The 22174-nt window shown below is 46.2% G+C and overlaps 1 protein-coding gene and 1 pseudogene across 1 annotated transcript; one reads left to right on the plus strand and one right to left on the minus strand.

Annotated features, from left to right (window-relative positions):
* Positions 1–305: 305 nt before the first annotated feature.
* The window catches only part of LOC125912076 (phospholipid hydroperoxide glutathione peroxidase-like), a 57684-nt pseudogene continuing 35815 nt past the window's right edge, over positions 306–22174 (minus strand).
* S100A10 (S100 calcium binding protein A10) lies at positions 5224–15261 on the plus strand. Its single transcript, XM_049616243.1, has 3 exons — positions 5224–5328; positions 11675–11827; positions 14840–15261. Exons 2-3 carry the CDS (start codon positions 11696–11698, stop codon positions 14999–15001), a joined length of 294 nt encoding a protein of 97 aa, XP_049472200.1. The 5' UTR covers positions 5224–5328; positions 11675–11695; the 3' UTR covers positions 15002–15261.

The following is a 22174-nucleotide window of genomic DNA, read 5'->3' on the forward strand; positions in this document are numbered from 1 at the left end:
TTACCTTCAGAAACACACTCCAGACTCCTCGGTAGAGTATCTCAGGCACCCCAGGAAAGGTACCTCCTCTCAGGACCAGGGCAATTCCTGGGATGGAGGTGCTACCTCACAATTCCACGCTCTGGCACATGCTTTTCCTTCCTTTCTGCCCCCACTCAATCTAATCCCTAGTTGTCCTTTAAGATTCCTGATAGGAATCCATCCTAAGAAAATAAATATGTGGGCAGAGATGTTTATTCAAAAGTAGTCCTACTGTATATCATTATTAAGTATGGCAGTAACAAAAACTGCTAACAACCTCAATGTTCAAAAAATATGGCAAAGGTTTAATAAACTATATTTCCCTTAAACTTAGGGTTACTAGTTGAGCCACACTTGGGGGTTTGCTGTTTTGTTTTGTTTTCTGGATCGCCAGCACTAGTCTTGACCAGGCAACTGTAAATCTGTGGTCTCCACCTGAAGTGCCATGGAGGACCGCTGCAACTCCTTGTGAGGGGCGCGAACTTGCGGTGCTAGAGGTAGCAGGGCAAGCCTTTCTCTGCTTCCAGGGGCTCTTCCAAGGGACCGTACCGCTCCAGCACACAGCCCTTTTGCCAGCGAGGAACCTGGTGAAGTTCGGTTTGATGGCATTTCCCAGGATGCCCCTCCCCTTGGGCTGGACTTTCATCCACTTCCACAGCAGGTGAGCATTGTCCCATTCACACAGATCTTGCAGAACTAATCGAGTGTGACATTATGGCCAGCAGAGAGCTGCCTGATCTCCACATCGCTCCCTGGCTGCTGCCTCCAAACTGGTTGCAAGGGAAGGCCAGGATCCGTAAACCGCATGCAGCAAGCATATCGGGCATGCAGGTCGACAAGCTGAGTATAGTTGACGTCTGTTTTGCCTCACCGCGAGGCCACACTGGTGACGATGCACAGGAAGCCCTGGTACTTGCCCAGGTGAACCGTGTGCCCACCGATGACCTCGTCTGAGAACTCCTGCAGAGACTGAGCACAGAGTCAGTGGTCTGGGGACACGCACATGGTGCGGGGCGGGCTGGGCTTGGCCAGGGCCCCGCACAGCAGCGCCGGCTTCAGCAGGCAGCATGGGTGGCTGAGGTTCACATCCACAACCGCATCTTTCTGAGTCTGCTGCCAAATTACCAGCACTCGAAAGAACGCCATTCTATTTGTTAGGATTATGCTGTAACAAATAACCCCCAAATTTCAGAGTTTTTTTTCCTCACCCACATAAGTATTCCAGTGAAGGTGTGCCCGGCTAGCAGGTAGTTTTCCTCCACTCAGTGATTCAGGAACTCGGACCCCTTCCAGCTGTGATTCTTCCAACCCTAAAGCCTCAGAGTCTAGCAGATGGAATGAAAAAGTGTGGTAAAGTCGCCTCTTAACCAATTTGGTCTGCAAGTGACACACATCGCTGCCAGTCCCATTCAGTTGGTGACTAGTCAGAGTCCCACCTACGTGTAAGGGCTGCCAGGAACATAATTCTCAGCTGATCGGCCACAGCCCAGCTGAACCTCTACACTCGGATGGGAAGAAAGCATCTTTCTGGCAGACAGGCTGCCCTCCACGCTACAGCTACAAACCCCAGAAGTTAAGTACCACTGGGTACCAGGTTTTGTTTCCACACGGAGAAGACGGACTACTGCCTGAGCAGTGGAACAATGCCCCCTGTCCCTAGCATTTAGTGCACTAGAACATACCAGAGGCCTGGTGGCTTAAACATGGCCTTCACTTTGCTCCAGGGACCACACTGCCTCAGGTTCCCATTCCTTGGATGGCTGTTAACCTAAAAATAAAAGGGCCAATTTTATTACCAGCAAAAATGGGTTTATTTGGGAACAGCAGAGAATTACAAACCAGGACAAGCAAACAGTAGGCAAGTCAGGAGAACAAAGGAGAGGACCACTCTTTTATAAAGGAAATTAGAAGTTCAGAAGGGCTGTTATAAACATCAAGTCCCTTGGAGTAAACTGGAGTTTGAAGCGTAGTGGCTTTTCGTTAGCTGAGTTGTGACAGTCTCTCACTGGCTGGGCTGTTGCTGGGGGAGGAAGAAAACCTTCCTCTCTCCTGCCTGGATGGTGAAGTGGTATCCACCTGTGGGTCCCTCTCCCTGTTCCATCTGCAATCGATGAATGCTAGGGCATGAACACTCCTCCTGCTGGCCTCCCTACTCCGTTTTCAACACGATATCCTTTTATTAATTTTCACATGCCCATTCTATCTGTTCTCTTCCCACAACTCCCCTTCCCCCTACGGCCCCACCATCCTTGCTGGGCAGCTCCAGCTCAGGCACGGTTGTCACTAGTGACACAGAGTTGACTCCACTGTATGCATGTGGTTTACAAGGCACAAGTACGTTCTCAAGAAAGAACTGCCAGGGACCACTTCTTCTAGAAGGAGATTTATAGCCATGGTAGATATTTAGGATTTTACCAGTACAAAGTCACAAAAAACTGCACAAAGGCAGAGATAGCAGCCATCCTACTGACCATTTTCACCACTGTATCCTCAGCACTTAGCAGTGTTTCAGAAACCCAGGTTCTTCTGTCTTTGGAGCTGCAGCTACTAGGACCTGGGAGCCCTCAGAGTCTGGCACCAGCTGGAAGAAGAAGAGAATAAAGAAGCTACCGTGTAGTTGAATAGTTACTTGTTGAATGGGGAAAAAAGAATGAGTGAATAAATAAGCATGTTCTTGATAAATATTTAATGACAAAAGAGTAAAGTATTATGAGACAAAAATAGAAAATGTAATTCTATAATCATAGTGATCACAATTTAGAAATCTCACATCAAAAGCGAAAGTATATATATTTACATTTTTATTATAGTTTTTTTTTTTTTTTTTACAGTCTTCAGCACTTCTTACCCCTTCACTAAATAAATACTATCCAGCCCACCAAAGGACTAAATAGCAGTTGTCACATGGCTGTTTGCCAGTTCAGGCTCATGTGTGACAATTCTTCAAGGAAAAGTGGATGTACTCCATTGGGGTAGAGAAGGCTTCTGAGTTCATTCTTCCTACTGCATTGCATCTGGAACTTTTTCTTTGCTGCCCACTTTTCTAGTGAGCAAGTTTTATGTTTGGGGAAAGGTGAGAGAGACAGCCTGGATCCAACTCATTCTTTCTGAAATCACTTTAGGGATCAACTTCAAGAATAACCCTGGGTTCAAGTTTTAAAATCCAAATCCACCCCACTCACCGCAAATCCCCAACTTATATATAATAAATGTATAAAAAGACTAGAAAAAAAGACATAAAAAGTACTTACCTTTGGTTAATAGGTTTACAAACAATTGTATTTTCTTTTTCATACATTGCTATATTTTCTAAACCTTTTATAAGAATGTAACCTTTTTGCAATTAGATTTCAAAGTCACAATAAGTGTCTTTTTTTTTTTTTTTAGGTTTATTTCTTTTGAGAGAAAGAGTGCGCACACACATGTGCAAGCAAGGAGAGTGGCAGAGAGAGATGGCGAGAATCTCAAGCAGGCTCCGCACTCAATTTCACATGCCCTGAGCCAAAATCAAGAGTTGGACGCTTAACCGACTGAGCCACCCAGCTGCCCCAAGTCATTGTTATTTTTTAAATTTTTTTTTTAACGTTTATTCATTTTTTGATAGAGACAGAGCATACGTGGGGGAGGGGCAGAGAGAGAGGGAGACACTTCTGTGAAGCAGGCTCCAGGCTCTGAGCTGTCAGCACAGAGCCTGACTCGGGGCTTGAACTCACAGACCGCGAGATCATGACCTGAGCTGAAGTCGGATGCTCAACTGACTGAGCCACCCAGGCGCCCCCATCATTGTTATTTTTTAAATGGCTGTCAAATGTTGCCTCCTCCAGGAATTGTTCTGTGACTACTCCAAGGGTTAACATTCTCAAAGTATCCCCTAGTGTCCTCTACCATTCACTGGGAACACTGGATTTTGACTGCTTATCTATCTCCTGACAAGACTTGAAGTTCTTTAAGGGAAGAAACTGAGTCTTTAATGTCTGAGTCCTCAGGGCCTACCTAGCACAGAAACTAAGCATTTGTAAAGGTTTGTGGATCAAATGAAGAACTCAAGTAAGTGGGAGTGTAGAAACAGGTTGTTCTCATACTAAATTCAGTTGCATCTTCCCTGGGACTAACAGATCCAGGATTTTCTCACTCTTGACTGTGCCCTGGGGCCTGGGAAAAACTTGGGAAGCATACAGCAAGATTTTGAAGAACAGCCTCCCTAAACAGTCAGCACCAGGGTTGCATGAACCTAGCGTGAGCGAGAGCTGAAATTCAAATTGGGGTTTCCTAGCAAGAGCCAAGATCAGTCACATGGTGGCACTTAAAGGATTCCCTGAGTCTGCTCATTCCTTTGGGATCACTCACTCCTCCCAGGACCTCCCCTGGGAACAAAGGAAAACCCAGGACTTGGGACTTTTATAGCTGCTAGTAGTTTGCATTTAACCCTAACCACAATTAAAATAAATGGGGGCGGGGGAACACTATCCATCCAGTAGGAGACACTTAGGTTTTCTCTAAATTTCTTCCAGAAATTTCTCCTAAAGGGCTTTGAGAACCGAACAAGCCAATTACAGGACAAAAAGGAGGCTTAGAAACTTTGGTCTTAACAATGTCAAGCTGAGTCTTCCACCACGTAAAGCCATCCCCAAGGAGGGGTAAATCCCTTGTTGAACAAAGGGTTTGTATCCACGGGGACAACAAGCCGAGCGGCACTCTTCATACCCCACCCAGAGAGACGGGCACCAGGAGTAGGTGGAGCGGGGCGCAGGCCACGAAGACCCTCGGGACTGAAATCCTGGGCCTAACACGAGAACTACGACCATCCTGTGGCGGTTAGGACTCCACGTGCCCCTCCCAGCAGTGTTGTCTAGAAATTAATTCCTGGACCTGTAGGTTACACCGGTTGTGGGGCAGCGCGCCCCACCCGCAGAACGTCTGGATTGAGGACTGCGCCTTCCCTCTCTAAAACCAGACCCGAGAGGAAGGGCACGGCCCAGGGCGGGGGTGTCCTGAACCATCCGAGAGCCCTGGAGCGGGGACGGACGTGCACAAGAACGCTCTCCGCCGAGGTGACAGCGGGCAGAGGCTGGGCGTGAGGCCCACGGCATCGCCTCGGAGGGTGTGTGCCCGCTCGGGGCGCGGGGGGACAGGAAGAGGAGGGCGGGGAAGGGGTGGGGTGAGCAGGGACCGGGACACCGGCCCAGGCTCCTCCTGCCTCCCCTCCCCACCCCCACTCCCCATACTAAGGCTCCCAGCCCGCCACGCTCTGCTCACTAGCCCGCGCGTCCCAGCCGAGCGAGCGTCCCCGCCGCGCCTCCAGCCAAGGTGAGTTCAGCCCGCTGCTCCCGAGCTGCCCCCGCCCCGCCTCCCCGGCCGCGACCCCGCGCGCGGGGAAGCCCCCCCATCGGCTGCCCCAGCGCCGGGGTCCGCTGGGCGCCCGCCGCTCCGCGCCCTGGGCCACACCCCGGCGAGACCGGCAGCGCCCCTGCCGCGATCCTCGCGGAGTGGAGGAGGGGCGCTCGTCCTCCGTACCGGGACCTCCGTGTCCACGCCTGGGGCCTCTGCGCTCTCCTCCCTTTCCGTCGATCCCTCCTCACTCCCACTTTCCTGCTTTTCCACTCGTCACCCGAGCTATTCGTCCCGTCCTGGCCGGCATATGCGCTCGCTCTGGCTGCAGGCTGACCTCTGTCCAGATGTGTGCGGCCTCCTCCGAGCTGGACTGCCCGGCAGCCAGCAGATCCCTTCCTAAAGGGCACTGCTCAGTCCCTCGCCCTGATGTTTCAGGTTGGGCTTCCTGTTGTTTGTATGCCAGACAGGAGAGGGGGAGGTCTATTTGTTTTCTTTATAAGCCTGGCTAGCGAGATTTGGGGGGGAGGGGAATATATGAAGGGATTTTTCTACTCAAAGGATTCCCTTCTTGTGATCTTAATTACACAAGTGGAACTATAAAGAGGGGGAAGAGTAGGTTTGATGAAGAACCTCCCAACCCAGATTAATCTGGCCCAGTGCAAAGAGACAGATAGACCTGCCCTTGGTACCTGGTCACCACTTTGAGCTTGGCCAAAGGAATGCAGCTTCCTCCAGCCCTGGACGCTGCTAACTGTCCATCTAGATTCCAGCTAACTGAAACAGGGACTCTGGCGTGTTGGGTGGGGCTGGGGAGGAAAGTAGAGCGGCTACAAGCTGGGCAGAGCCCTTAGCCCAGACTCTGGAACACATTAAGCCTACACCCCCTTCCCTCCCCAGGGGAGCTGAGAGCATTGCACAGGGCGTGGTTAGCACAAAGGGCTCCCAGATCCCCTTAGTGCAGGCTGGTGACTCAGCTGTGAGACCATGTGGGTGTGGTCAGAGATGGTTCCAGATACTCTCTGCAGATGGCCGGACAGAACACTCCCTAAAGGAAAAGGGGAACTGTGCCATCTCAGAGGGCATTTTCCAAGAGGAAGTGAGTCACACCAGGACTGGCTGGCAATCTGAAGGAGAGGTTTCTTGACTGATCCGTGGGTGAGGGCAGCAATTAGACTGGCAGAGCCATGGTAAGACACAGCACTGTCGGATGATTGGCCCGAGTGCCTGCTGGCAGGTGGCCTAAGCTTCACTAGTGAGGTAGCTCTTCCCGTCAAGAGGTTTGCGGTAATTGCTGCAGATTTTTTCCCCCTGCAGCTTGAGATTCAACCTGCAGTAGCGGATCTTTACATCCTGAACTTCAGGTGAGGCCAGGCTCATGGAAACACGCCGACGGACAGAGATCTTTGCCTCCAACATGTTTCGGCAGATTGCAAAAGATAATACCAGAGGCTGGGGCAGAAATGAGTTCATATAACTCATTTGAAATGTCTTCATGCATTCTGCCCCTACAGATTCCTATCCCATTTCTATTTAATTGTCTCTCCTAAATGGTATATGCCTTCCTTGACAGCCAGAAGCTACTTTCTTCATCTGACCTATTATTTAGAGTTTATTTCAGGTCTTCAAATTTTCTTAAAGGTGCACTGGACATAAATAAAGTACACTGATTTCTAGGTGATGTTTTTCCCTGGTTTCTCTTGCAAACAATGTCAGATGGGCCCTCTTCCTCCCGTGCTTGGCCTCTAACCTTAGTCTCTTAAGCAGCCACCCCAGTGAGGTCAGGCCTTGGGCTGGGTGGAGCTGAAACTGGGTGCCTTCCTGCTTTCCAATGACAGTTCCAAAAATGTGGCTTTTTAAGAGCACTACCCACTTGGTATGCCCTTGGACACAGTACAGTCTTTCAAAGTTGAGGGAAACAATGGAATCCTTTCAGGTTATGATGTATAAATTAGCACTCTGAGTGCAGGGAAAGCTGAAATGAAGTTTTAGCATCTTTCTTAAGCTTCTCATTTTCCTGGGGACTTAACGATTTAGGAATCTCGTATCAAAAGTAAAAAGAATGAACTCACTTATTTTTTTAAACAATTTTCAACACTTCCTACCCTTTCACTAAATAACTACCACCCAACCCACCAATGGATTTGATAGCAGTTGTCACAATGGCTATTGTTTGCCAATTCATGCTGATTGTCTGACAATTCTTCAAAGAAACATGGTTGTACTCCACTGGGGTAGAGAAGGCTTCGAGGTTCTTTCTTCCTATTGCATTACATCTGGAATTTTCCCTCTGCTACCTCCTTTTTTTTAGTGAGCAAGCTTTATGCTTGGGGAAAGGTGGGAGAGACAGCCTGGATCCAGATCCATTGCCTCAACTCATTTTTTATGAATTCTCTTTAGGGATCAAATTTAGGAACACTTTCTGTGTTCAATTAAAAAAATTTCTTTTCTTTTCAAAATCTCCACAGCAAAAGAAAGGAAACCCTAAACACATTTTAAATAACAGATGTTTGTTTTTACTGACACCCTGCCAATTATTTTCTGGGTGGGCTGCAAGAAAACTAGGGTATGGACAAGACACAGAAGAGCAAAGTAAATCAGGCCTCTTGCTCTTTAGAAGTATCCTTTTTGAAATTACGGTCTGGATCTGGGCATGGATCCAGAGCAAACATTTGGGATTGCTCAGGAGCAGACACGTTTCTAAGGAGGCTCCCTGCTACTCCCAGGAGAATCAAAATGTACATTGCTGTCAATTTCATTCTTACCAATTCATTGAGCAGGCTGTGATGGCAGGTTGCTACCTACTGGGACCCTGATCAAGGAGCTCACAATCTAGTAGGAGAAGAAACAGAAACACAATTAACTAGACTTTTTAAATAGTATGCCATTAGCTGGTGAACTCCCCCAAAGGCAAGCACCATGGAGAGAGAGAGAGAGAGAGAGTGTGTGGGAACGCACCAGCCTAACACCAGACATGCACAGTAGGTGCTCATTTTAAGAGGACAAGAAATGGAAAGTTTAATTCCCATCACTGTGACTAAATCTGTGGAGTCCAGAATTCTTTTCTATAAAGAAAAGTACACTTGGGGCGCCTGGGTAACTCAGTTGGTTAAGCCTCCGACTTCACCTCAGGTGAGATCATATCTCACAGTTAGTGAGCTCCACCCCCACGTCTGGCTGTGTGCTGACAGCTCAGAGACTGGAGCTAACTTTGGATTCTGCATCTCCATCTCTCTCTGCCCCTCCCCTACTTGCCCTCTGTCTCTCTCAAAAATAAACATTAAAAAAAAATTAAAAAAAAAAAAAGAGAAAACTACACAGAGAAAGACTACAGAGTTCTGAGCCCCCATCTTACCAAGGCAAACAGGTAGGGAGGTTACACAGACATCAGAATAAAATGGTTCAATAAAAAATGAGAAAACGATGAGGTAGTTATAGCCTGTGGGGCTCACAGTGAGAAACAAAACACAAGAAAACAGCAGGAGTCAGAAAAGAAAGAAGTCCTGTTCAGGGTCTGGCCAGACCTGTTTAGCAGGACAGTTTTTCCCTGCACTCCTGGAATGTGCTTCCCTCTGAACTCTACTGATGCATTCACAGGGCCCCTGGGCCCCTTCCCCAGCTCTTCCCAGCCTCACGTCCTTCTGCTGGGCTCTGAGCTACACAGTTTTCAGTCCAGACCTGAGTGGTCACACAGGTACTTCGGGCCCTGCCAAGGGGTTTGTCTGACTTATTCATTTAGCAGATGCTTATTTTGTGGTTCATAGACAGAAAAATTCACAGTTCTTGACCTAGAGGATCTTAAATCTGAGAGGCCAACAGGAAACCGATTAAAGGGTGTTTCAAATACAGGAGTAGCTTGTCTCAGGCACAGAGAGGACACTGCCATCCTCTTGCCATCCTCTCAGCTGCAGGCCCAGGCCCCCATGAGAGCTTATCAAGCTCTTGCCCAGGAGTGGAGCATGTCAGGCAGCTGGGAAGATCCAAGTGCCAGATTCAGGTCCCTGGGCTTGCAACTTTAGCAGCCAATGGTCAGCCCTACAGTCTGCCCCACCAAGACCAGAGGGCTGCCAACTCCGTGGGAGAGCTCTGTGACTCCTCCACTGGCCAAGAGAACACTTCTAATCCTCACTGTCCCCGCTTTTCCTTCGTCTTACTTTAAAACCAGTGCACTGGCTCCTCCTTCAGAACAATAAGTTGCTCGTTGCCCTTTTCAGTGCTCTATGGGCACTGGTCCCCGATGAGACCATGGGCATCTCCTCTGGTGTCCAAAGTCAGTTATTTCACCTTCATGAACTTAGATTCCTGGCTAGTCACTGTTCTGCATTCTCATTTCAAAAGGTCTACCTGACAAATAGGGAGTCAGCTGGGTGCCTGCCATACTCACATACTCACGGCCCACGTGCTGAATAAAACAGCAAGTGGGCAAGGAGGGGTAGGACTGGAAGGACCCAGGGGGGGGGACTGGAAGGACCGGAGACCTGAGCATTCACTCAGGGAAGACCGGCCTCATTTTCTTGAAGAAGATACTCTAGGGTGGCCAAGATTTCTTCCTGCTTACAACTTGTGTTTCTTACAAGTTCCTAAATCGGCCTGTTCCCCTATTATAGCGGTCCTTACTCTACTACTGCGTCCCCTTTCTTTGTCCTCTGGCTTTGCAGTGCACTTTCCTTCTGCTCTGTTCTGTGAAGAAGGTGAACAGGGTGTCTGGCAGCCAGTGCAGTTTCTGGCATCTTTGGGAACTGGTTGTGAAATACCCTCCCGCTCTGAGCTTAGACACAGGTATTTTTACACCTCTGGTCTCCGACTTCTTTCCTGAGTTACTTCAGAACTAGGGTGGGTTCCCACGTCTTTCTTCCGTAGGTGGCTCATTTGGTTCAGTTCTCTTACACTGCTGGACTTCCAGAACAATCCAGGCAAGGGCAATTCCATCTCAGCACTGTGGACTGCCCTCTGAAACCACAAGGGCTGTGTAGGAAGAGAGGGGAAAAGGGTGTGTCTCCCCTGGAATTCATCTCACAGCAAACGCTGAAGCATTAATTTGCTGATCTCTCCAAGAGAACTGACTTTCAGATGAATCATCCCAGATCCTGGCATATAGCAATCTCTAGAGTAGCACATTCTTTGGCATGCTGGTTCCTGCATTTTTCTGGGGATTAAGGGGGTAGAATTTACAATTCCCTAAGTATAATTACTCAATCCCTGGGGTCACCAACTAACTCCACCTTCTCTGTAAAAGGCAGCATTTAGGAATCTGTGTTGAACACAGATCTGTCAGCAGCAGGAACCAGACTGAAATCAGCAGGGAAAGGTACGAGCCTCTCCTTCAGCCTGTGCTCAAAACCTATTCTTGTGAGGTGTTTTTGTTGTTTTGTTCTATTGTAAGTGGTATACTACAGTCTCTATTCAAGTTAAACTGTTATCTATCCACTAGTGATCTTAGGTGGTGTTAGCCAACAGTGCTCTGTTCTGGCCATAGCATTCCTTCCAATTAAGCCAAAACTCACCGAGTTCCTATTAAGTACCGGGTGTATGCCCCCAGATCATTATACATGACTATAGTGATCTGATATGCTTCCCTTCCCTCCTTTCAAACACTTTCTGATGGAAAGCTCTTGCTCTCTGTCCTTCCTGCCAAAAACCAGGTCCCCAAAGGAGTCCTGACTCCTGTTACCTGTTCCTTTTCAAGAAACTAGATAATGAGCTTTGGGTAGCTTTGAGTAACAGCATTTTACTGCCGGAGATGCAAATATCTGTACTGCAATCAATAACAAGTTCACACCTTTGGTAAAAAATACACGCCCAGCAGACAAAATTCATTTGTAAACGGGTTGCTAAACCTAGACTTACACCGAACCAGGTTACCTACTTAACCGTGGAGGGTTGAAGTTTTCAGTATTAACCAGGCTTGACTGTGTGGGTGGTTGGTATCAGCCATGTCTAAGAGTCCCATCTGCCAGTGCCAGGAGAAAAGATGAAACGCCTGCTCTTTCTGCAGATGCTTTGTCTGTTAAACAGAGGGACGCGGACCTTGCTTTTCCAAATGATCCAAATGATTAGAGTTTTTATTCCTCATTAGGTGATTTATGCAGAATTAGTGGGCAACTAGACAAATTCCTCATTCAGAGCACCAATACCTGAGGTACCTGCTTCCATCAGCAGGGGGGCCCACCTGGGGTGAACTGGGCCTCAGAGTCATTGAACTTTAGAGCCGAAAAGGGTCTGATGGATGATCTACTACTTATCTTCCTTCTAGTTACCTACAGAAGACTGATAGTACGTGTGGCTTAAAAGTTAATGTAAACTCTTTCTTTACATCTTTTAAAAGGTTTCAACAGACCTCATCAAAATGCCGTCTCAAATGGAACACGCCATGGAAACGATGATGTTCACGTTCCACAAGTTTGCTGGGGACAAAGGCTACCTAACAAAGGAGGACCTGAGAGTACTCATGGAAAAGGAGTTCCCTGGATTTTTGGAAGTAAGTGCTGAAAGGCTCAGAAAGAACCAGACACGAAAACCAGTGCTTCTAGCCCCTGGTTGCTTTTCCTTCCTCTTCCCATCCCTTCCCTGTGGAAGCCACTAGTAGAAAGGTGTCCTTGTTCATTTATTTATTAAACATTATTGAGTGCCTCCTGTTTGTAAGGTACTGTAGGGGAAACGGAAGGTAGAGAAGACGCAGTCCTTGCCCTCAAGGGGCTTACAATATGGAGCTGAAATAAAGTTGCACATGAATCGCCACAAGGTGGAGTCACCTGCGTCCACTGAGACAGAGTCACCGAAGAAAAGCCTCTTACCAGAGAGTCATCAGCTAGGAAATGGCCACCTCAGGTCATAAACCTGGCACTGGCATTGCCACATTCTGGTCATATCCACTCTGAGCAACTTTGCATCTCTTAAATCCCTTCAGATAAGGACTTTTTAAAAATATTATTCCTACTCTATAAAGGAACAGTGTTAAGCATCTGCTGACTGAAAGCCAAGCGTCACTCCAGAAATAACTGCTTTTCACATTGAAAATGCTATGAGATTAAAAAAAAAAAAAAAAAAAGCTATGAGAACACAGGAGCGCAACTTGAGTTTGAAAGACCGACGGCTCCATCAAGACTGGAAGAAGACTCTGCCATCAGCTCTGACACCTCACTCAGGACATTAGGCTGCAAGGCACAGTTGTCCTTTTACATCATAGGCCCTCAAGACATGGTTGTTGCATTTAACGGAAGGTGAAACATTATTTGACAAAATATGAGCATGAAATGCAAGTCCCTCTTTCCTTGCACTACTGTGCTTGGTGCAGAAAATGACTTCAGCCTCTAAAGGGTGAAGGGAGATGATGGTAAAAGGCTGGGTCCTGTCTCCTGTCACGTGCCTGGTGGATAGCACGTTAGTCAAGCCCCGACTCCTGGCTCAGTAAACAGGGTTTTACGGTACATTCTGATTTACACGTCGTCAATACCAGTTAAGTAAACAGGTATAAAGCCTAATGACAGTCTCATAGCTGCAGTTACCACAATGCCATCCCAGAAAGAGCTAGAATATGCTGTTGCTCTGCTTTTGCACACCCTCTGGTATAGCCCCAGACCAGAAGTCTGTCTCTGCCCTCATACTGGGCAGGCAAGTTTGGCTTTCTGGGCCTCAGTTCCTGCCCCTGAAAAATGAGAGGGCTGAGCATGATTACCTCCATGCTTCCACTTTCTGTGATCCTTCCAGGCAAGCATAAAATGCAAGGACATGTGTTCATTTTAAGCCTGCCCACCACACAAAGGCATTCCCCACGTATTAAACCCTTGTGCTTTCTTTGGTTTTTCTGGTTTTTTTTAAATGTTTATTTATTTTTGAGAGAGAGACAGAGCATGAGTCAGGGAGGGGCAGAGAGAGAGGGAGGCACAGGATATGAAGCAGGCTCCAGGCTCTGAGCTGTCAGCACAGAACCTGACACAGGGCTTGAACTCTGAACCGTGAGATCATGACTTGAGCCAAAGTCAGATGCTCAACCGACTGAGCCACCTAGACACCCCCTAAACCCTTGTTAATTGTGCTGTTGCATATGTTAGAAGCCAAGATGAATATCACATGAGACACAGACCCTTGCTCCCTAAAGGCTTTGTAGCAGAAGAAACATAAAGGGTGTGTATAGTACTGAGTACTGAACATGGTAGTGTAATTTATTCCAGGCATGGGTCATAATTCTGGGCACACCCACACTCGCTGAACTGACAAGAGTATTTTGTTTCTAAAGTTGACCCCTTGTGTCATCCAAATTTCACTCCTTCAGACCACAACCAGGAAGCTGGGGGTGAAGCCAGAATTAGCTGAAACCCACCCAAAGTGAAGACAGCCACACAGAGGGGGTTGTAGTTGATGGCTTAGGATGGAGTCTACCATCCACGAGTAGGAAACATGCCTGCTTTACTGTAGGGGATTTCTGAGTGCAGGATGTACACATCCGGCATACCTGAGACACTGAGTGTGCGATTCCTCACTCATGTACGCGATCGATGGGATTACACAGACTTTCCCTGAACACTTGCACACCTCTAGGAGGCCATATTTCCCCCCCCCCCCGGTTGATGGTCTGGACCCTGTGGGAGCAGCCACACTTTCCCACCTCACTAGGTAGGACAAGGAGTGATCTGAAACTTACTCCCTAAACTATCTTCTGAGATCTTTTTGTTTTTTTAATTTTTTAAATGTTGTTTTTTTAATTTTTTATTTTTGAGAAAGCGACAGAACATGAGTGAGTGAGGGACAGAGAAAGAGGGAAACACAGAATCCAAAGTAGGCTCCAGGCTCTGAGCTGTCAGCACAGAGTCTGACGTGGGGCTCGAACTTACAAACTGCGAAATCATGACCCAAGCTGAAGTTGGACACTCAACTGACTGAGCCACCCAAGTGCCCCCCACCCCACTTTTGGTAATTAAAAAAAAATTTTTTTTAATTTTTTTCTTTTTTAATGTTTAGAGATTTTTTTCCTTAAGGAGTTTCCTTTTTCAAGGATTTGACCACGCCATTGGGAATAAACACGTGTTAAGAGAATGTAGGCTCACACTACAAAATGGGAAGTTTAGGGTGGTTCTTAGGCAGACTCCTGTGATACTGAAAATTGTGGAAACAGCTGAACTAGGAGCAGAGCAGTTCACAAGGTCATACCAGGATCACGGTGGCAAGCACGGTGGACTGAGAATTAAAAGGCTTGGGTTTAGCTTGTCTGACGTGAATCTCCTCTTTCTAGAAATAGGCAGTTCCTAAGATCCCTGTAGTTCTACGAAAGAATGCCATGGAAAACCTCTTTCTGAGTTTAAAATATCCATTTACTGAAATGCTCTCTCAAGGCAGAAAAACACATGTAGGGGACGTCCAAAGACCACTTACAACCTAAAACAAGAGTTCAGGTAATGGGAAGACTCTATTACTGGTTGTCAGTGGGACAAACCAGAGAAGCTGGCCACTGCAGCCACTGACTGATAGTTCTTGCCTTTGTTCTTCTTTGCAGAATCAAAAAGACCCCCTGGCTGTGGACAAGATAATGAAGGACCTAGACCAGTGCCGGGACGGCAGAGTGGGTTTCCAGAGCTTCTTTTCGCTGATTGCTGGGCTCACCATCGCATGCAATGACTATTTTGTAGTTCACATGAAGCAGAAAGGAAAGAAGTAGGTAGGCAGCACTGAGCCACACTCCCACCCAGAGAGTTCTCCTGAGGGCCTCTCAAGGAGTCTGCCCCGCAGCTGCCCCCCTCCACCCAGTATAAAGGATTCCATGAGCAGATTGGGACCCTCAGAAAATGTATACATAAAATGCAACCCCCATTTGAGAAGCAGAGAAAGTAAAGTCAGTGAAAGCCAGATAAGCTTTTGATTTTTATATTGCCTGCATCCTCTTGCCCTCAATAAACAAATTCTTTTTTTAGTTCCTCAGTTGGGACAAATGTTTGTTTCTCCTTCAGAAATGCTGGGTCCCCACTTTATTCACAAGAAGTCTGCATGCCCGTGGGCAGAGGGCACACCATAGAGCCAGCAGGGTAGGAAAGCCTTCTCCACTGAGGCCTGGGGTCTGACTTCTCTGATCCATCTGCCCTTGTAGTTATGACCTACCAGCACTTCCAGAAAATACCCTGATTTCATAATTATGGAGCCCAGTCTTGTCTAGTTAAGTCAGAGCCTTCCCAACAAGTACCTGGAACACCTGAGATGTCAGAGTCCAGTTTTCAGACAAAGTTTCAGCAAATTCTCAGGTAGAAATAAGTCCATAAGACAAGATCAAGACACAGAGTGTGATGCTTCAGTAACAGCTCATTAACATACACTGAGTTGGCACGAGAGGTCATGATTATATTGAGATGGCAGAAAACAGTCCAGCAAAACTTACACAGTGGGGCAGTCCTTTCCTATTGAAAATGAAGTGCCAGGGGCGCCTGGGTGGCTCAGTCAGTTAAGCATCCAACTTTGGCTCAGGTCATGATCTCGCGATCTGTGGGTTCGAGCCCCGCGTCAGGCTCTGTGCTGACAGCTCAGAGCCTGGAGCCTGTTTCAGATTCTGTGTCTCCCTCTTTCTCTGACCCTCCCCTGTTCATGCTCTCTCTCTCCGTCTCAAAAATAAATAAATGTTAAAAAAAAGAAAAAAAGAAAATGAAGTGCCAGTACTGATGTCTTAAAAGCCAGCAAAATATTTCCCCCAGCCCTGTCTGTCCCTATTTCAAGCTCCAGCATATGTGCAGTACATGTTGTATGCTTAATAATAACACAATATTCTGTTTTATGGAGAGATGATGTAGGAATTGGCACATGAAATTGTTCCAATTAAATAGGTCAGTGAAGATGGAAACCTTTGTTTTTATGATTGGACATATCAGCATAATTCTCGGGAAAAGTTCAGTAGAAGGAAAAGCATGCAAAAGGGAACAGGGTAGTCCAAAACTAGCTTTGGGAAAAAGAAATCTGTAATAAAATCAAGGTCAAAGATAAAACTCCAACCATTTTATTTTGTCTCAGGCATCACATGAACAAGGTAAGACAACTTGCAGCTTTGCAGCTATGGGATTCCATCTGGTTTACAAAGAGATTTATTACAAGATATTAAATGGAGGAGGGGAGTTGGCAATTGAAGAAACTGACCCAAGGAAGTCATCCTGTCACAGAACTCGGCCCCCAAGGGGGCTGCTGAACTGGGAAGCCCTGGCTACAACTGGCAGGTCCAGAACCACACAACCCAGACACCCATTCCCCTGCCTCCTTCCACACAGCACTTGGCTCCACATCCAAGGCTCAAAGAAGAGCATCTGGTTAGCAGAACCACAACCCTATCAGAGCCCTAGCTTCAAGGGAGCCTTGAACGTTAGCAGTTGGACGATCTACATCTGCCACACTGGTGATTCTTAATTCTAAGGGAAGTCTTCCAACCTGTAGGTTAAAGAAACCATGGTTCTCCAGAAAGGAGGCTCTAAAAGATAAACTCTGACAGGTACAGGGAACGGAGAAGAAACTGACCCATCACAGTCAAGCAAACCATCTCTTTGTCTACAGGAACGTGTATCAGCCCGTATTTACCCGTTAGTGTTCACCACCGGCCTCCTGGGGCAAATGTGTTTACTGGGGCATGATAAAATTGGAGTTCAGGGCCTGGGTGGCTCAGTCAGTTAAGTGTTCAAATCTTGATTTCGGTTCAGGTCATAATCTCAACCCAAATGATCTCATGATCTCACCTTGTGAGATGGAACCCCAGGTCGGGCTCTGCACCGACCGTGCGGAGCCTGCTTAGGATTCTCTCTCTTTCTCTCTGCTCCTCCCCTGCTAGTGCACATGTGTGAAATAAATAATAAAAGAAATTGGTGTTCAATTCACAAATGGGCAAGTGAAACTGTAACACGGAGATACTACTGTGGGCTCAGATGTCCCCAGATCCACAGCAAGCTTTCACACTCTAAACCTCTTTAGCCCAGGAGAGAGGATTCTGGGGGATAGGGCAGAGGAAGTATCCACTCATGTTCATAGTGGGTATGGAGATTCCAAAGAAACTCTCAAGCAATGTGTTATTCCTAGGAGATGACCCCAGACTCTCTGGCATTTCAAAAAGTACCAAGTGCCAGGGAATCATCTGGGCCACTGTGTTCAGCATATGTGTGTACATGTTGGAGCTGGTAGGGGAAGGGGAGAGTAACACACTTCCGTTATGTTAGCCCCATGGCTCAAAACATATAGTTTTGAGCTAGTATAAGGAAAATAAAAACAACATTTATGGTTCAAAACCCTACAGGACTCTCCATGCCAACATAAACACACAGATCCCACAATCTGACCTACTAAAACAGCCGTCTAGGCTTCAAGAGCCGCAGCCTAATGACTCCCAGAGGGCAAAGCTGCGATTATGCCAACAGCCATCAAGAGGAACCTCTGGAAAATTCCACTCATTCTGCTACACAGCTGAGTTGTAAAAACAGATCCTGCCCCTCTCCACACCTAGTCATGAAGAAAGAATGGGTGACAGTGTGGAAAGTCAGTTTCCAGCATGCTGCAGAGCTGACCCTGAAACATAGCTCACTTTCTTGTACCCCATGCCCCTCTCCAAGCCCCCTGAACATGAGCCAATTACCTGTGATTTAATACTTTTCCAGCCAAGCCATCTCCATGGGAGACCAAGGGCAAGTATATAAACCTCTCTCTCAACGTGACCAACTTGAAAGTGACTGTTCAAGTATATTCCCCAGCTCTTAACCCCAGAGGGATACTTGTAAAGAGAAATTCATTCTTTTGGCAGATATTTACGAAGGCTATCTATGTGAATGACACTGAGCAAAGTTTTGTGTTGGATACACAGACGCCCACAGTGCCTGTTCAAGATTACAATCTGTTGAAAGATGACAAAGCAGACAAAAAATTAAGTAACAACACAACAGATCATCAGCAACAGTGAGATGTGACAGGCACCCATGGTCACTGTTGACAGGAATGTAATTTACACAGTCTTTGTGGGAGGCAAAATTTGGCAATGTGTACCAGCATCCTTTAATGTGTTTTCTTTGACCCAATGTCTCTATTCCCAGGAGAATTTATCTTAACAAAGTAGCAAAAGATCGTTACAAAGATTCATACACAAAGATATTTGATGCAGCAATCCTTAGAATAGCTAAAATATAAATACAACTTCAAGGTCCAATAAGTTAAGTATAAATGTATCTGGGATGCTATATAACTCATGAAAACCATGACTTTGAAAAATATTAAATAGATGGGGAAATGTCTATGTAAAGTAAAGCAGGTTGCAAAATTGGTGTATAATGTGATTCCTTTCTTTTTAAAATATGTGTGTCTACCCACAGGCCAAAGACTAAAGGAAATATGCCCAGCTGTATTTTAGTTTCTAAAGTAGGAGTTACTGTTGGGGAAACTGGTCTCCAGGAAGAAGTTTATGAGATTATTTTAATTCCACCCCCCCCCCTTTTTTTTTTAAAGTAGGCTTCATGCCCAGCAAAGAACCCAGTGCAGGGTTCAAACTCACGACCCTGAAATTAAGACTTGAGCCAAATCCAACTCTTGTTTTTGGCTCAGGTCATGATGTCAAGGTTCATGACTTCGAGCCCCAGGTCTGGCTCTGCTTAACCAACTGAACCACCCAGGAGCCCCTGTATGAGATACTTCTTAAGCGTTATCTTACTTAGCTCTCACAATAAACTTGTTAAGTTTTATAACATACATTTTTTTACAAAGGGCAAAACCAAGACACTAGTAACTACCCCAAAGCACCATAGAAAGTGATAATGTCAAAATGTGCTCAGTTGTTTTTCTTTCTATTGTGCAACTGTCTCAGAATGCTGTCTGTGTAAATTAAGTATCAAATAAGTTATACTATCAAAAGAGTAAGTGATCATTATGCGCGGGGCAAGACTAGGCAGAGAAGATTACAGGTAAGAGGTAGGATGCTATCTGGTCTTTGAAGATTAGAAAAAAAATCAGATAACAGTTAACATTTATTAAGCTCTTACTATGTTCTAGTGCCATACAAGTACTAACTCCTTCGTTCCTCCCAATAACCAGTGCTGTTACCGTTCCTACCTTGCAGGTGATTTGATCAAGGTATGGAGCTAATAAGTGGTGGAGGCAGAATCTGAACCTAGACCATCAACAGTTTTAGCCACTCTTCCCTGCCACCTCCCTGGACATAGTAATGATGGCATAAAGGAATGCCCACGACACAGTTCCTGGGAGGTTAGAATGGAGTATATTCATGTGAGAAATTACATGTGGATGAGATAGAAAAGGTAGGTGATAAATGAATGACAACTGGGAAATAGTAAATGATATGTGAAATGTGGTGAGTGAGGTCACTGGATTAAAAACTCTACAAATCTAAGGTTTGGATTATCTCTATTCCTTTGGGAGACAGAAATAATCCCCTTGTCTAATAGGGGGTGATTGACAATAAATATGTTCTTGTGAATGTTCTTCCCACTTTCCTCCAGCACTCACATTCCAATCACATTCCAGCTTACAAAAGATAAATAAGGGTAGGGACTTATATTTATCTTTCTAAGAAACAATGAAAACAAAGAAGAAAGAAAAAAAAAAACAGACCTCTGGCAAGTCAGGTCAAAATGAAGAGAGGGAGAAAATCAAGATAGAGCCACAAGATCTGGGTGAGGAAGATGCCTTCATGGAACACTAATTCTTGTTTCCTATCAAGATTCCCACTTGGCTGAAAAACGATATGTTCACTCTGACTATAACTACCCTATATATTTTTTATGCATGAAAGTGGGCAAAGTCTGGAAGGAGTTATGTAAAAGTAAAAATGGTGATGTCACTGGGGCACCTGGGTGGCTATCCAACTCTTGATTTCAGCTCAGGTCATGATCCCAGGGTCATGGGATCAAGCCCTGCATTGGGCTCTGTGTTGAGCTTGGAGCCTGCTTGGGATTCATTCTCTCTCTCTCTCTCTCTCTAATAAATAAACAAATAAAAATGTTTAAATGGTGACGTCATTAACACTTTCTTTAATATTGTTATGCATCCTTCCTTTAAATAAGATTGACCAAAGGAGGAAAAATCATTTCAGCTAGCTCTCTGGACCACAGAACTTGTACTGTTGAATCTAAAAATCTTATCTGTCATGTTTCCTGAGCAGCTAATCAATGATCAGCCCTGCACTGAGGCTTCCTCCTGCAAAGGTTCAACCTATTCATTTCAACCTCTTCTAGGCACATCCATCAAGGCTCTGAAGAGCATTAACAGTATTTAGCCTCAAGCCAGTTTCTATAAAAGGAGCAGGATTCAGCTTGGGTCTCTGTGGGGAAGACTCTGTTCTGTTCTACCCTCAATCTGGGTGAGTCAGCACTCAGAGCCAGGTTTCTTGGCCTTCTTACAAATTTTTCAACTTATGAGGTAGGTACTGTTACTGTTCCCACTTTACAGGTGATTTCCTGTAGTGAAATTTCCTTTCCACTATGTGATTTAAAAGCACCGAGGAAGTAGCAAACAACTTAGAAAATGTGGTCGCTGGTCTGCACAGGGTTTACGGTCAGGTGGAACAAGAGCTACACATATCAACAGTGCGTGGGTGACAATGTGAGGCAAAGACACAGCCTGAGTGATGAGTGGTAAATGCCGCCATTAGCACCGAGTTGGGGGTGTCATGGAGAGAGAGGATCCAGGAGAAAAGAACAGACAGGAAGATCCACTTTGGGCACGGCAGGGTGGGAAGAGCAGAGAGGAACAGAAAACATGGAAAAGGCAAGAAAGAGCAAAGAGGCCTGGCTCGGCTGGGATGGGTGTGCTATCAGATGCAGGAAGAGAAGGACCTTGTCATTCCTGGAGGTGGGGGGGGGGGAAGCAGGTAGGTTTGAGCAAGGGAGGGACATTTCAGCACAATTAATCTGACACACTATGACAGACCCGGGAGACACTGGAGAGATGCCGACCAATGAAGAGCCTGCTGCTTCCCCGGGCAATAGTGACAAACAACCCACCTCAATATGCTGATCTGCAAAATTCACAAGATACACGTTAAAGCAAAAAATAAAGCTCAGGACAGTGTGTGTCTCTCTGTGTGTTGTCAATTAAGCCACCATTTGGGGGGCGCCTGGGTGGCTCAGTCGGTTGGGTGTCCGACTTCGTCTCGGGTCATGATCTCACAGTCTGTGAGTTTGAGCCCCACGTCGGGCTCTGTGCTGACAGCTCAGAGCCTGGAGCCTGCTTCGGATTCTGTGTCTCCCTCTCTCTCTGCCCCTCCCCCGTTCATGCTCTGTCTCTCTCTGTCTCAAAAATAAATAAACATTAAAAAAAAATCTAAAAAAAAGCCACCATTTGGGGGGAAATGATAGTGGAGAATACATGTCCATAATTAAACAAGAAACTGATAAAACGGGATGCTTCCAAGAAAAAACAGGATAGCAGGGGAACAGGAAGTAGGAAGGAGAATATTTATGTGTCCTTCCATATCATTAGAATTTGAATCCATGATACAAAAAATTTAATAAAATTTTACTTTAAAAATTAATTGGTTGTGGGGCACCTGGGTGGCTCACTCAGTTAAGCATCTGACTCTTGATTTCAACTCAGGTCATGATCTCACTGTTCGTGGATTTAAGCCCCACATTGGGCTCTGTGCTGACAACACAGAGCCTGCTTGGGATTCTCCCTCTCTCTCTGCCCCTCCCCCTGCTTGCATGTGTGTGTGTGTGTGTGTGTGTGTGTGTGTGTGTGTGTGCGTGCACGCACACACACATGCACACACTCGCTCTCTCTCAAAATAAAGAAAAAATACCTTTATAAAAAATAATTCATTGCTTTTTAAATGTTCTTGAGAACTATCCTGTCTTTAGTAAATATGTATTGTTTT

Source organism: Panthera uncia, assembly GCF_023721935.1.
Source record: "Panthera uncia isolate 11264 chromosome C1 unlocalized genomic scaffold, Puncia_PCG_1.0 HiC_scaffold_4, whole genome shotgun sequence".
Lineage (NCBI taxonomy): Eukaryota > Metazoa > Chordata > Mammalia > Carnivora > Felidae > Panthera > Panthera uncia.

Bases quoted from the DNA above. Each gene is read 5' to 3' on its own strand.
- S100A10 (XM_049616243.1), top strand. From the start codon at position 11,696: ATGCCGTCTCAAATGGAACACGCCATGGAAACGATGATGTTCACGTTC. The intron at 11,828-14,839 runs GTAAGTGCTGAA...TCTTCTTTGCAG, and splicing joins AGTTCCCTGGATTTTTGGAA to AATCAAAAAGACCCCCTGGC.